This window comes from Hippocampus zosterae, chromosome 15 (assembly GCF_025434085.1).
Source record: "Hippocampus zosterae strain Florida chromosome 15, ASM2543408v3, whole genome shotgun sequence".
Lineage (NCBI taxonomy): Eukaryota > Metazoa > Chordata > Actinopteri > Syngnathiformes > Syngnathidae > Hippocampus > Hippocampus zosterae.
Genome location: NC_067465.1, coordinates 6,332,198 through 6,346,710, shown reverse-complemented (window position 1 = coordinate 6,346,710; position 14,513 = coordinate 6,332,198). Strand labels below are relative to the sequence as shown.

Below are 14,513 nucleotides of genomic sequence, written 5' to 3'. Positions count from 1 at the left end.
ATAACAATGACATGCAGTCATGTCCTTATTTGATTATTTATTTGAGCTTTTGCATTCGTTGGTATCCGAAACCTTTAAAACATGTACATCCATCCACTGTGACCGTATTCAGCAGGGGTCCACAACCACCGGGCCGGGCCGCAGGGAGGACGTAAACTCACCTGATGATGCGACGGCGTAGCGCCATCGCCCCTGATTGTTTCTACGGACATACTGTACGTTAAGCAGTAAGAAAGGCGATCGATCGGTCAGGAAGAGTGAGGGCCATCTCCCGGAATGTGGGCTGTCCATGTGTACGTGTAGCTAAATATCACAACATGTCTTATTTCGTTTTGCCATGAAAAGCGCTTCTTCCCAAAGTTGACTTTGGTGATCACATGGTGAGCACCATCTTCCCGGTGGCCCCTCGAGATTGGATGATGTCACGGTGGGCCTGAGCAGCCTGGTCCAGTCGATACTCCTCACCGACAATTGGACGCAGCCGACCAGTTTCCATCCCGGCAAAGAGCAGCGCCGCGCACTCCTTCCTCTCCGCCTGAGCGAGGGGAAGAGCAAAATTCTACTCAGCGGACTGTTCGATCGATGTTGGACCCAATCTTGACATCATTCTAACATCGTGACCAAAGCATGTTGATGTCTTGATATTAAATCCGACCGACAGTTTACCGGTGTGGCAGAGAAGAGCGACACTCCTATGATGCTGCTCTCTTTGGCCATTGTGTCTCTGGGGTTCATTTCAATGGACCCTCTGGAGCCCACAATCTAAAGAGGAGAACAAGAGAACATATTTGTACATGGAAAAAGGAAGCGAGAGGCAGGAAAAGTCATACAAAGGAGCAACTCGAGGGCGGGGACTCTTCTGTGAGCCACGGAAACCGCTGTGACGAACGACGCCACTGACCGTGACGCGTCCTCCAAACGTCAACATTTGGAGATCGTGGTTCAGGTTGATGTTGGACAACATCTCCACAATCACATCTACTCCTTGGCCTTCTGTGGCATCCTGAAAGAAAAGAACACACCCTTAAAACTAATGGCAAACACCCTCATGCGATCCGATCAAGGATCCCTCTCAAAGATTTTGGTGATCTGCAGAGTCATATTAGAAACAGTTCTCAGGAGGGTCATAATTAAGGCTCTCCGTCCACAGGAAGTGGAGGCCTGTGTGTGTGTGCGTGCATGTGTGAGACGGTACCATAATTTTGCCGATATAGTCCTCCTCTCTGTGATTAAACACCAGGTGGGCTCCATTTTTGGCCGCAAGTTCCATTCCCTGTTGGGTCCCGGCAGTTCCCATCACTCTGAGGCCCAGCATGCGGGCGAGCTGACATGTTGCCAGACCGACCTATGAACACCATTTAAGATCTTGTGTCTTTTTTTTTTTGTGGGGGGGGGGGGGGTGATCAAGCATGTGAAAAAAAAAAAAAAAAAAACGCTCTCACCCCTCCACTGGCTCCATGGACGAGGACGGTCTCTCCAGCCTTTACATGGGCCCTGCAACACCCCCCCAAAAATGAAAATACAAATCCATTCATTTGGGTCAAAGGTGAGCCGTGGCCTATCGCAGCTAACGTTGGGCAAGAGGCGCGATACGCCCTGGGTGCCAGCCAGTGGCAAGGCACATAGAGACAATTATGGGTCAGCGCTGCGCGTTTGTTGATATGGGATGGTGAGCGAAGCACGTGATTGGTATTCACCTTCTGCACGCTACGTCACGGCCTTCGTAGGAACGCCCCTAAAATATCGGCGAAACAGGCGGCGCCACCGCCACATAAACATGTGATGTGGCTGACGGCACTCAAATTTGGCGACTAGATTTCAATACTCGTGTTGATAGCCACATCGGCTAAAAGGTTTGATGACCCCGAGCCAAGCCCATATCAACTTGCCTTGACTTGCCACAGCACATCGAGTTTTACAAAGATATCGAGGCTGGCAGCATCCGGCGTGTCTTTGCACTGCGTCTTACTTGTGAACCAGAGCTCTGTAGGCGGTGAAGTATGGGATGCCGATGGCTGCTCCCTGGCTGAAATCTAAAGAATCGGGCAACTTGTAGACGCTCTCATCTGCGGCAACGGCAAATTCCGCATAGCCTCCGGACAGGGTGGATGTGGTAAAAACACGATCCCCTGCCTGCAAAGCAACCAGACCGGAAAACATTAAAAAGTTTTTTTTTAATCTTCACCCAAAAAGACCATTGTCTGGAAAAAGAAGAAACCTTGAACCTCATTTAACAAACAAATAGGTGACAAATAGTTGATTCAAAAGTAGTAATCCATCAATTTGTTGTGTATAAGTTATGCAATGAGATGATTGTAAAGTGTCCTTGGGTGTCTTGAAAGGCGCTTATAAATAAAATGTATTATTATTATTATTAAATATGTATTCGGTTTCACTGTCGTAACGGCCCTCCGAAGGAAGACGTCGCTCCAAAGTGGCCAATGACAAAAAAAAAATAAAAATGAGTTTGACACCTCTGACACAAAGAATAATATACTGTAGTACTGTAGTCAACCGCAACACACCGGTTGCAGCCATTTTCGTCTTCAACAAGACCAAACTCCTCACAAAAATAAAATAAATCCTGTGCAAAACATGCAAGGAAGTATAAAAATGGCCGACATGACTCCAATCATGGTGACTTTGATCAGGAGCGTGCATTTTTCATGTGGTCAACAATAAGCAGTCAATTTCGGCGGTAAGGCGGATGCGTTCGCCAACCTTCACTGCCGTGACGCCGTCGCCAATACTTTCGACCACGCCGGCCACGTCGGTGCCAGGTGTGTACGGAAGTGGGGGCTTCCGGGCGTAGGTCCCAGCTCGGATGTAGGTTTCCACAGGGTTCACTCCACATGCATGGACACGGATTAACACCTGCACCGAAGCGCATTCATGCGCAAAAGTAAAGCTTGCTCAGATATTAACACAAGATGATGGTTTTCACACCAATGCCAGACTGAGGTCATTTGTAACATTTCTCTCCTTCTCGTTGAGATTTTAGCCCTGAATGCATTTTCTGTTTGTGCTGCACCGCACAGATATTTTGCAACCCACTCTAAACAATTGAGCCAAGTTAATATAGCGGTTTGAAGTCGCTAACTTGCTCCAAAATAGAGACGCGTGAAAAATGTTACAACCGTCAAGTTTCACTGAATAACACACACTCAAGAGTAGTTCGTAGCTTTCCAAATGTCTAATTAGTACAACGCATTTGTGTACACTCAGAGAGCACCTAGCGGAATGGTTCCAAAGTGCGTTAACTTGTTCGTTGACGACGTCAACTCTGCGTCGACTCACTTGTCCGCTTCCAGGCTGTGGAACTTTCACATCGGCGCACAGTTTGAGGACAGAAGGCTCTCCGAATTGACTCACTCGAATTGCTCTCATCACTTTGAAGCCCGACATACTGTACTGTACCCAAATGGCTCGATAACAGCCTGCGTTCAAGTCCTACCAGCCGCCACAGCGATTGTTATTGTACTGCATTACCGTAATCGGCCGCAAGCGAGCGGCGTTGGGCACCTTCAAAATAAAAGCTTTCAACTTTGGCATAGACGTCAATACACGTTAAAATGCAGTGATGTAAAATCTTTTCTTAGCGGTCAGGCAACGACGACTTCACCCAGGGATGACATTTCTTTATCCCGCAACCAGACAAGGACTAGTCTGTTTGCGGGATAACTGATTTTTTATTTTAAATCGGGTGTAAACAAATAAAAAAAAGTCCAAATATCAGATGACAAAGGCCATTTATTTTGAAATGTAACATCATATCTTCACGAAAGTAGATAACTAGGGTGGCCGAGTGTGCCCTAGACCCGGTCTGGCTGCGGGATAAGACCCTCAACACATGCACGTAAGTGCGTCCGATGCCGTGTGCATCTCAAAATGTTGTTTTCATCCAAAATACAACAAAATGACGAGAACACTACAATAACTTGCTCTTCATTGGACAGCCCCCTTCTGTTAGATTTGATTTTTTTTGTGCCCATAAGTTTATATTGTCACACAGCTGCCAAATAGATTGCCTTCCAAAATGGGTTTTAACCAGGACAGGTGGTGCAAAGAGAAAGAAGAGCAAGCAGAGAACAGTTTATTGACAGGCAAGAGAGGATAGATATTCTGGTCTGAAGACACGACACAATTTAAGGGTTGGTTTAAAAAAAAAATAAAAACGTTTAATTTGTGATAAACTAAGCTCAAATGTTTCATTATTGGAAAAAAGCAAACAAGTAACACTAAGTCACACATTTAATACATGGAGATGGGGAACTGTTGAAATAGCCAAGAATCAAGTGTCATCTAAACAGACTAAAGGCACATGTATGTTGATCTGAACTTCTCAAACCAGAGACCAAGACCAGGAACACGTGTTGAAACCTCATCCAGAACAGTTTGACCCAACGACTTGAACAAAACATTTCAGTTGACTATCTATACAGGGTCTATCAAGTTCATCCCGTGTAATAGATCAAACTCACGTGCACTATAGTCCCATTCTGGCTCTCTCATTTAATGGACTGAGGTCGATCACCACAACAGCAAGCCCTGCCTGCTTTAAAAATGATTCTCAGTTTCAAATAGCGACCTGGCTCAATGTTGAGCACAACCCGTGTCGAAAGAAACAGGGGGGGAGGCTGTTCAAGTTTCAATGTGACATACATGACCAGAGTCACAACGTTTACTGTTGAGGGACTCGGAAAGGGCAGAAGGCGTGGCCTGGACTCAGACCTCAACCCCAGCTCAAACTGTTGCGACTTGATGCTGATGCTAGCTCATGCCTCAAGTCCGGGGCGCATTGAGTGGCGAAGGCTCGCAAGTGCGGGGGCACCGAGCGAATGTTTTGGGGTTTTCAAGGTCGCAAACGGTCACAAGGCCATTGACCAACAATTTAATGGTCTCATACCGTTTTTCTTGTTGCAAAGAAGCTTTGAATGTATTCCAAATTTGACAACAAGAAAAATGTTTGCAGCCATTAAGTGTTTGGGAATGTTTGGTGAAAGTCTTTGCGACTGTTTACAACATTGTACATACCCTGACAAAAAAAAAAAAAATTACAAGGTGCACGCGCACTTGCAAAGCTTCTTCAGCCCTCAGCGAAACCTTAAATTTGACGCCGTGGTTTTTACAATTGTGTAAAAATGACAGCGACCTCCTCGTTCAGTGCAGCACTTCCAAGTTGGCTGTCAGGTTTAGATGGTGGACTTGGAGAAGGAAACTTTGAGATGGTGATTCCCGCCCATGTCATAATTATGAAGATCCATCAGAGTCTGGATGGCCTCCTCCACTGACGACATCTGGATCAAGGCCATCTTACGGTCCCTGGAGGAGGAAGAAGCATAGAGTCCAACGTGATGTCAAAACGAAGCGCACTAACACTGGACTTAATCGTCAAGATTTGGTTATGTGGCTCCTAGAGACGGTATTTGCTAACTGCTATTTGCTAACTGGGGGTTCCGTATCTTGCTCAAGGATGCTCAGACATGGTCACAAGGGCTGAAAATCAAACCCCCCCGACCACTTTACTACTGAGCCATGCCGCCCTCGACATCGCGTGAGTAGGCCTCATCTTTTTTTGCGACTTTGGAATACTATGCAGGACAAATAATGACCTCTAAAACACCAGTAAAAGGAAACTTTGATTCTCTCCTCATTCATCGTTAACTGCTTCTACCGAGAAGGCGTACCTTGGAAGAGTTGTTACAACTGTATTCTTGTGGATGTAAATGGTGCACGGACTACATGGAAATGGTAGTAGGCAAGGGATGGCAGAGTTAATTAAAATTCAAGGGCTTCTCTTCTTACTGGAAGAACTTGAAGGCCTTGACCGAACCCCCGCTATTGGAGAACAAGAGACGCAGGTCGTCCTCTCCGATGCCGTCCCTGGAAAAAGACAAAGCGTTCGAGACAGGACAACGCAACACTGTCGCTCACACCAACAGTAAGAAAGCTTAAGCAAAGGCCCGCAAGGCAAAACATGAGCAGCCCCCGCACTCAATCGTGACATTGTTGATAAAAACGATGAGCGGAACGTATCCCGCCGGGCATCCATAAAAGTGGTTCTCAACTATTAGCTCACGGACAACGAGTAAAAACGACAACAACAAAAAACAACACCACCAGTCACGATTCACACGCTTTTGTCGTGCTCTTGAATTGGCTCTCATTCGATCATGCCGCAATACCGCATGCAGGCCAAGCGAGGAGAGAAAAGAACGCTGGATTGTTGGAGCTCTACCGGATGTTGGAGAGATGAAGCGTCGCAGAGGGAGGAAAGATGTTCTGAAAGTTTTTGGATCCCGGCTTCTTGAAGCGATGTAGCGGGGAGCCGGAAAAATCTGCAAAGTAAGCGCACGTGACGTCTTCTGGGGGCCAGCGAACGCTGCGTGACGCGAGCGCGCTCACCTTTGGTTAGAAGCTGGTCGTCCAGCCCTTCCCTGGGCAGAGCCACAGTTTGATGTTTGGACAGTGTCACTCTCATCACTTTACCAAACACCTTCTGACCATTCAGGTGGCTCATGGCTACAGACAAAGCAGAGAAATATGTCCGTTTCTATGTGTGGGGGGGTATGACGCAGACTGAGAATGTCAAATCCCGATAACGGTTTTACTACGGAGAGCCCGGATCACCAACACTCACCCAGCTGAGCCTGGTTACCATCTGACAACTGTATTAAAGCGCTGTCCTTTTTATTGTAGAGGATCTTCACCCGTTGCACGTCGCCATAGACGCCTACACATATGGAGACACAAAGAGAAAGAGAGAGAGAGAGGTGGACCAAGACAGGGAGAGAGAAAGATAGACAGAGAGAGAGCACAGGATGTAGGAGAGCACGAGGACAGAAAAGAGAGAGCAGGAGAGGAGGAGCCGACGTAGATTAAAAAAAAAAAAAAGAGGTGTGAAGGACGGAAGGAATTCAGTTAGTGCTAGAGAGACAAAGGATCAGAAAGGACAGGCTCTTCCCATCTGACTGCCACTTGAATACAACACTTGTAACGCCAGTTTTGGATTCGGACCGTCAACCATGGCCGATTTATTTAGCATGTGTGTGTAAAGTAAAACAGAGTAGCCTTAAGAACATACGGTGAGTGGTGAAAGAGAAAAATGCCCTTTTCAAAGCGCAGCTGTGCTGCTGCACCAAAGCAGAAAAAGCGGCAGCGGAATTTTGGAGCGTCAACGCAGGGCGACTCATGTACAGTAATAATTTAAGAGGACAAACTGTAAGAGTGGGCTGGTTGGCGGCCGCTATAGTCGGAAGAACATTCATTTTGGGAAAAGAGCGCCGTTTGAACTGTTTGAACGGAGATAGGACATTTCAAATTGCGAAAGCACGTCTTTCATACCATCACGTCAAAAGACACGGGAAGATTTAACAATAGAAAGAAATCATCTGATGAGACAATTGAGCGCAGCGAATTAAGAGTGAAGCAGCAAAATGCCACGAGGACTGCAATATCAGATCAATCTGTCTACATAATAATATATTGGACACCCACATATTCACAGTTCGGCACATGCCAATTCACCTATTTGCTGACACACACACAATATATATCTATATATGTGTATATCTATATATATATAAAATTGTTTAAAATATTTTTTGTCCCCCCCGACATTTAACTTCATCTGCCGTCAATTATATGCAGATTATCTCTGCTCTGTCCTCTCGCACCAAAAGGTCAGATTATTTGCTTCCTTTGTTTATTCCCTTCAATGTCATCGTTGCCACGCGTGCCTCGGAGCGGCGCATCGATGGGCTACTGTATATTTATCCGCGTTTACATTCCACTCCCGTTAGGGGAGGTCCAATATGCATTCCTATTGTATTGACATTTCGAAGAGACCTGATTCTGATCTGAAGACATCTGATTTCGTGCGTTGGCTTTTTTTTCTCTTTACGCTGCCCCCCCCCCCAAAAAAAAATCTGAATTTTGTCACCTGAGACATGCCTAAACAGAAATAAATAAATAAGCAGAAGCCATTAACCGAAGAAATCTAGTATGGTGGTTGTATCGAAAAAAAAGTTACTCGCATTATGGGTCAATTATTTGTTTGGACGTGAAGAAATAGAGCGCAAACGACCAATCATGCTACGATTGACCGCTGCCATTCACGGGGCAGAGGAAGCAAATCAGCCTGCCAAGAATTGACAGCCACTGAAATGCATTCTGAAAAGATAAAAGAATACTTCCATAAACGCTGGAAAACTGCCAGTATGCTTCTCCCATGAAAAACAGGGGTTGGCTCGGAAAAAGAAAAAAAAAAACAGGGGGCGGGGTTCGGAATCCACAATGCTGCGAATCTGCGGGTGCCAAATGATGAATATGCGGGAGTCCGTTCTAAGTGTAACCACTTTCCTGATACAAAGATCTGCGTGCAAAATTGCTCCAGTATAAGACGTTGGCGATTTACAGGAGGAATCTTTGTTCTCATGAGGTCAACGCTAAGGCCATCAGACCACCTCTGGAATTGCCAATCTTCTAATGTCGATAGCGCAGTGAATACGAGGAAAAAAAGCTTTGGTGTGTCACAATCGAACATCCACGACACCCGTGAAGAAAAAAAGTCGAGCAAACCGGATAAACAGAGAGAGATAAACAGATTGAAAAGTAGAGAGTGAACATACCGAAGAGGGTAAAGAGACTTTGAGGCGTGACCATCTTTACAGAGAGAGACCGCAGAGTAGAGGACAGGAAGAGGAGGAGCAGAGGAGGAAGAAGAGGAGAGACGAAGGTAGAGATCAGACCACCCGGCATTGGACGAGGGGGGAGATGATGGTTTCCATGATGATGATGATGATCAGAGCAAAGATTGTTTGGGGAGAGGTCGACAATGGCACCGGTCGGGTGAGACCGCAATTGACCAAAAGAAGGGGACATTCACGTTAAAAAAAAAAAACGGGGGCAAACATACAATAGGAAAGGATACGTGGTAATAGGGAGGGACAAATAAACACGACGTGCGGTCGAAGGGGCGGGAGCAGAGAATGAAAGAAAAGAGGCGGGGGGGAAAGGAGAAAGGAGAGGAGGACAAAAACCAAAGCAGAGGTCAGTCAACAGCATCAGTGGAACATCAACGGAGTGAATGAGTGCCGGCTTGATTCATTCAACAAACACACACAAAATCCTCAGGTGGGCGCGCACACATACTGCCGAATGAATTCATCCGTGTAGGAAAGACAAAACAAAACGAGAAAATGAACAAGAGGAAACCAATAGCGAGCGTAGATGAATGATAGATGGGTGGAATAGATCAAACCACGAGGGGGGCGGAAGTGGAAGTCAGTCTCGGGATATTGATTGGCAGGTGACAATCGGCACAAACGGTCAGTAACGATACAACTTATGAAGCACGGGTATTTTTCGCTTTTCAAATACAAAAGTGAATCAAATGATTGGTAAACACATCTCACTCCTCTCAGGCTCTGGTGATCTGCCAACGACACCCTCGGCCACGGGAGATTTTTCATCCCTCCGTGGTTTACCTTCATGGTCTTGGGGGGTCAGATTTTTCACTTCTTGTCAATGGCAATGCTAAGAGCTACTCGTAGCGTAGATTACAATAAAAGGGATTTCAAAAGGGAGTGGCGGGGGTGTGACAGACAACAATGAAATTCTCTGTGAAGAACATAAACCCCAGTTTGAACTTGCTGCTTTTCCAAACGCTCAGGTCGCTATCAACAAGCCAGCAGTGGGCGCTATATGACAGATGTCAACGCATATGGCCTGTCGGCGCTAACGTTTTTTTTTTTTTTTGCAAAATCAAATCTGTCAATTAAGGGAGCTACTGCTTCATCAAGTGTTAATTAGCTTCAAGTAAAAGAAAAAAAATGCCCACAGAAGATTAGGGGGGTATTTGAAAGCAGGAAAAGAATCTGACTGAAATTGGAATGGGAGCAAGACAAAAACTGAGCAATTCCAGGGATTTCAAGGACAGCGGAACCTCTAAAATCAAAGGCCTGTACTGTTTTACTTTTGGTCAACCAAAGAAAGTTCTGTCGGTCTCAGCATGGGGCCGGAGAAGGAGGAAAAGTCAGACTCATTCTGTGTGTCTGCCCAAAGAGTCACTTCCTCTTAAAGTTTTGTGAGTTCGGACATTTTATCGTTGACGTTTAAATAACCGTTCACTTTTCTGCCAAATCTTCACGTTGAATTGTAACTTTCGACGATTTTTTGATAATGAATCGCGGTTTAAGCAGACTGCGTTCAATTTGAGAGGTTCCACTATTCAAACAACGAGGCGGCAATGAACGCTGCGGTCGCACAAAGACGGTGACAAATGGGGACAGACATGTGAAAACCACCACTCCGATGTTAAGGCGCTCTCAAAAAGGGAAATAAACAAAGACGGACTGAAATAGTCGAAAGAAATAGTCTCTGACCGAAAGGTCATTCCAAGAAAAGATTTTTGATATAGATTTAACAATTTGCATGTGTGTGTGTGCTGAAAATTGACACTTAACAGAAAACTAGCTCCAAAGTACACGCATGCTAGTGTCCAGATAATCGTCTAATATTCATGTCTTGTATATGGTGTTAAATTTATTAGGTTTACATTCATCCAAATATACAAACATTTGAGAAGACAAATTAAAGACATACTTAACCACATCCGGTTGCTCCCCAACACTAACAAAGACACGACACATCGAATTGGCTCTCGGGAGAATGCGTACGCTCCGTGTACCTCTTCGTTCAGGTTCGACGCCAGCAGCACTCCCGAAACTCCGGACCCCGACAGAGCGACACGTCCTGCGGCGGCTGCCGCGGCGGCGGCGGCGCTCAGAGGGCTAATGGCTCCTGTGAGCAAGCAGAATGCAGAATGCTTTAAAGCAGGGGGGGCTTGTGGACTCCACAAAACAGGACATTCAGCAACAATGATGCAGGCAGCAGGAATAGCGTAGAGTTGAACAGGCTGTGATCGAAGAAAGATCTAAAAACGTTCTCATCCCAAAAGTATATCGACCGCAAAGTAGACATTGGAGGTACCTGCACCCTGCGAGAGGGAGAGAGAGGATGAGTAACCTGCCCCACTTGAGTACGACGCCAGCGCTCCAGACGGGGTACCTTCAAGAAAGCACACGTGCCGAATTGGACCACAAACGGTGATAGAACCGAACACGGTTGGCAGTCGATAAAAGGAAACACGAGGCTGAGAAGGCGCCATTCCAGTTTTGACACAACGGTCACTAATGTAACAAAAATTAACTTATGGGTTGAGGTCCAGCTTTAAGAAAATACGGCCATGTATGCATTGTTTTGGGGGGGAAACTCAACGACTATGTACACTAGAACTCAGGTTGAACGAGTTTGAAAAATAATATATAAAACACACACACACGAACCTGCCGTGTTGATTGTCTAAGCCTTGACTTGGCCTTTAAACGTAATCGGACGGGGGAAAGAACAGACGCAACATGACAACATTGTTGGAATTACCCAATAAAGAATGATCCTTGCTTGACTCTCCATCTCCAGTCGGTAGGTCCGGTCGCGTGTAATCTCGACTCTTGTCATTGTTGTATTTGACGTTGAGATTGACCAGTTTACTGAAATCGATCCTCAAAGTACAGCAAGAATTATAGATGTTCTGTCCATCAAGAGACTGTCCGAGGAGGAGACAAAAGACAAGACGGTGTTAGTGTGCAGGTGAACGGTCCTTGCAAACAGCCAGGACGGAAAGCTGAAACCGATTTGGATTGCCCCCTGTGAACGTTTGAAGAAATGAAGAACTGAAGAACTTTTTTGGGGAAGGAAGATGATATTGTGTCGAGGTGGCCTGAAGTATAAAACAGAAAGCCGTGTGTGATGAGCTTGGTGCTTCCTCCCACAACAAGCCTCGATTAACAGAACGGTGGGTTAACTCGGATGTAAATAACCAGGTGACGTACTGTCGAGAGAGGGAGGGATGGCACTACAATTAATAACTCTCTATTTAGAAACTATGCTCTGTTTTGGCCAAGGACCAAGGGAGCCAAACGTCCGTAGTGCAATGTGTGAATGATACGCAAGCTAGACAAGTGCGCACAAATTACCACGATGCTATGCTATCGGTTACAAGTTTCAGAATCTTGCAGACCAACCAGTTTAGCCTGCTGGGCGTTGACAGGATCACTGAACTGCAGAAGTGCTTGAAATTGGTTGTTCTTGGTGAAGGTAATGATCTTCATGACTGTCCCAAACTTGCTGAATATCTGAAAAAGATTTGGGAAAACAACATAAGCAATTTAGTCTTTTCTAACAGAGTCGTTAAAATCTAGGAAGACAAACATCAAACGCCCACCAAAAGAACAACAAAAGGTGAATTGAGATCAGACAAGCAGATGCATAAGGAAATCATATTTTTGCTAATATTGAAAAAAAGGATGCATAACAGTCTGTAAGCCATTTATTTATCACAAACCGAGTTAAAACATTTACTTTGTTTTTAAGTTTTATAATGAAGAGGTTAAGAATTGTTTTAATTGGCTGCATCTTAGTTTTTGACCCTAGAACGGATTCTATGATTGTAGAGTGGACCCCTTCCAACCCCCCATAGTCACGGTTCCCCACCTAGAGATGAGCATATTGGCAGATTTGTTTTCCTTCCTCAATTCTTCCCTGAATATTTGCGCTTGAGATGGTTCAAAACTTAATACCTGTTGCAGAACATCAAGAGTCACGGGATAAAACATGTTGTCGATAATAATACGCAGGACAGGACTGGGAGGTGGAGCAAGGTCCAGAACCCCGTGGTCCGATGATGGAGAACTTCCATCTTGAACCGCCGAGACCGCCTGGAGCACTGCTTGGGCTCTCTGGGAGAACAGAAGAAAATCCGACATCAGGCCAAGCCTTGCTTGTTTCCTCGAGCTGGGATTTTTCTCAACAATGCGAATACCTGGTTGAGCGCAGAGTCTGTTTTCAATTCCTTATGATTAGAGTACTGGATAAAGACGGGACTATTTCTGACCTACAGGAAAGAATCCACAGATTCTAAAATGCGTCGCCAAGCAAAAACCACATCTATTCATTCCACCATCAAGTGTAGGAGCAAATCACACGAAAGGATTTCAGACCTGCGGCGTCACAGCAGAGTAGTAGTTCACCATGGTAATGGCGGCTTCCGTTGTGCTGAGCTCCAGAAATGCCTTGGAGGAAACATTTTGTTGTCGGCCAAACATTTCACTTCACAGTCACCGCATGAAACCATGTTGTAGCGTATACCTGGTTTTTCCCCTTCAGCATCAATATATTGGTCACTTTCCCAAAGGGTAGTCCCAGTGCAATGACTTCTGTCTCTGATACTTCATTGGGAAGTTTTCTGATGTGAAGCACTCTGGATGGAGGGGACTCATCCAGACGCTGTTTCTTAGTGTCGCTGCCGTTTGCTGAACATGCACATAATTATTCAAGCATGTGAACCAAAAGTCGTAGTACCGAACAGTGCATAGAAATAAGCTAGAGCAATTTCATTTCACTTTCAGCAAGTTTGCTAGAAAGTCCAATCGGGATTCAGACCTCCTCACAGCACAGAAACAGCTCTTATTAAAGAGCTACCTGAGGTAACATTGAACACTGAGGTAGGGAATATGTCCGCTCTGAATTTAAGAACAAAACAAAAAGGTTTTCTTACCCGTCATCGTGTTGGGGCTGCTACTGTACATATTGAGCTCATCCGAGCCTCTCTGGTGTGAAAAAGAACAGAAGAAATATGAAGCTACCTGCAAGGCTTTCATCAATGTAAGTGATGATCAATTTGTATCTGAAGAGGAGTAACCAAATCGCTCAGGCACGTCATTATTGTTCAGTCAAAAGGCTCAGATAGTAAATAAGGATGCTTGCCTTCACACCAACCCCAACATCACTGCAAAAGTGAAAAATGCATCGATAAGGAAAAGCGAGCCCCAACACATACATGTGCATGAAAAATACATACATCATATCATGTCATTTTTCACGTTTTACATCATATGAGTTTATTTTTTTAATTTCAGGCTAGCAACACGCTTTCATTGGTCGGTTTGTAAGCACCTAATTTGTATTGAATAAAGCCATTTCCTAAATGTATGCCCTCTGTTCTTCTACTGTGAGCCTGTGACTAATGCGACTAAAAGTGAAATCAATCTTCTAATAAAACCCCAGCAAAATTAAAGTTAAGTCATTCATACTTCCCGGTTAATATTGCTCTGTATATCAAATTAGGAATACCTACATTACAAATGACATTACCTCATGATACTAGCCCGGTTCATGGGTGGACTTAATGCTTAGCTAGCTGTCACCAGGTTCTGTAACAATGCAATATCAAGGTTTGCAGCTCAGCTAACGGCTAGCCTATCTGAAACCGAGAACGCAACGCAGCGTCCCTTTAGATGTCTCATGCGTTACGAAGACGCGTCCACAATCGAGGACATTTTACCCGTCCATTGCAGCTCTTTGTCCTCTTCTGTGAAACGTACACCGACGTCGAACAAGTGGAAGCAAAATGGGCGCCTTCTCATCAACAAGAAAGAGGGCTCCATATCGCC

At 45.2% G+C, this 14,513-nt stretch overlaps 2 protein-coding genes across 3 annotated transcripts; both read right to left on the bottom strand.

Annotated features, from left to right (window-relative positions):
- Positions 1–28: 28 nt before the first annotated feature.
- Positions 29–3,508, bottom strand: cryz (crystallin, zeta (quinone reductase)). The gene is made up of 8 exons (XM_052087966.1): positions 3,298–3,508; positions 2,722–2,874; positions 1,970–2,133; positions 1,443–1,494; positions 1,196–1,345; positions 902–1,003; positions 667–762; positions 29–535 (listed from the first exon to the last, which is right to left on the bottom strand). Exons 1-8 carry the CDS (start codon positions 3,403–3,405, stop codon positions 374–376), a joined length of 987 nt encoding a protein of 328 aa, XP_051943926.1. The 5' UTR covers positions 3,406–3,508; the 3' UTR covers positions 29–373.
- A 572-nt stretch (positions 3,509–4,080) lies between these two features.
- LOC127616397 (polypyrimidine tract-binding protein 2-like) lies at positions 4,081–14,489 on the bottom strand. Of its 2 annotated transcripts, none has more exons than XM_052087963.1 (17): positions 14,405–14,489; positions 13,828–13,849; positions 13,619–13,670; positions 13,210–13,373; positions 13,062–13,133; positions 12,884–12,955; positions 12,642–12,800; positions 12,087–12,197; positions 11,443–11,608; positions 10,993–11,070; positions 10,691–10,803; positions 8,631–8,664; positions 6,641–6,733; positions 6,406–6,522; positions 6,239–6,338; positions 5,806–5,883; positions 4,081–5,322 (listed from the first exon to the last, which is right to left on the bottom strand). In XM_052087963.1, the coding sequence occupies exons 1-17, from the start codon at positions 14,410–14,412 to the stop codon at positions 5,193–5,195; spliced, it is 1,569 nt and encodes a 522-aa protein (XP_051943923.1). In that variant the 5' UTR covers positions 14,413–14,489; the 3' UTR covers positions 4,081–5,192. The 2 variants fall into 2 exon arrangements, with proteins under 2 accessions (XP_051943923.1, XP_051943922.1); XM_052087962.1 differs by lacking the exon at positions 14,405–14,489 and adding an exon at positions 14,215–14,398.
- Between the last annotated feature and the right edge of the window lie 24 nt (positions 14,490–14,513).

What these genes read in the sequence shown, in the direction of transcription:
- cryz (XM_052087966.1), bottom strand. Translation starts at nt 3,405, where the DNA reads ATGTCGGGCTTCAAAGTGATGAGAGCAATTCGAGTGAGTCAATTCGGA. An exon ending in TCCATGGAGCCAGTGGAGGG is followed by an intron (nt 1,346 to 1,442) that starts GTGAGAGCGTTT and finishes TGGTGTTCATAG; the next exon opens with GTCGGTCTGGCAACATGTCA. An exon ending in CGTTTGGAGGACGCGTCACG is followed by an intron (nt 763 to 901) that starts GTCAGTGGCGTC and finishes TCTCCTCTTTAG; the next exon opens with ATTGTGGGCTCCAGAGGGTC.
- LOC127616397 (XM_052087962.1), bottom strand. Translation starts at nt 14,237, where the DNA reads ATGAACCGGGCTAGTATCATGAG. An exon ending in CAGACTCTGCGCTCAACCAG is followed by an intron (nt 12,801 to 12,883) that starts GTATTCGCATTG and finishes CTGTTCTCCCAG; the next exon opens with AGAGCCCAAGCAGTGCTCCA. An exon ending in CGACCAGCTTCTAACCAAAG is followed by an intron (nt 6,339 to 6,405) that starts GTGAGCGCGCTC and finishes CTTACTTTGCAG; the next exon opens with ATTTTTCCGGCTCCCCGCTA.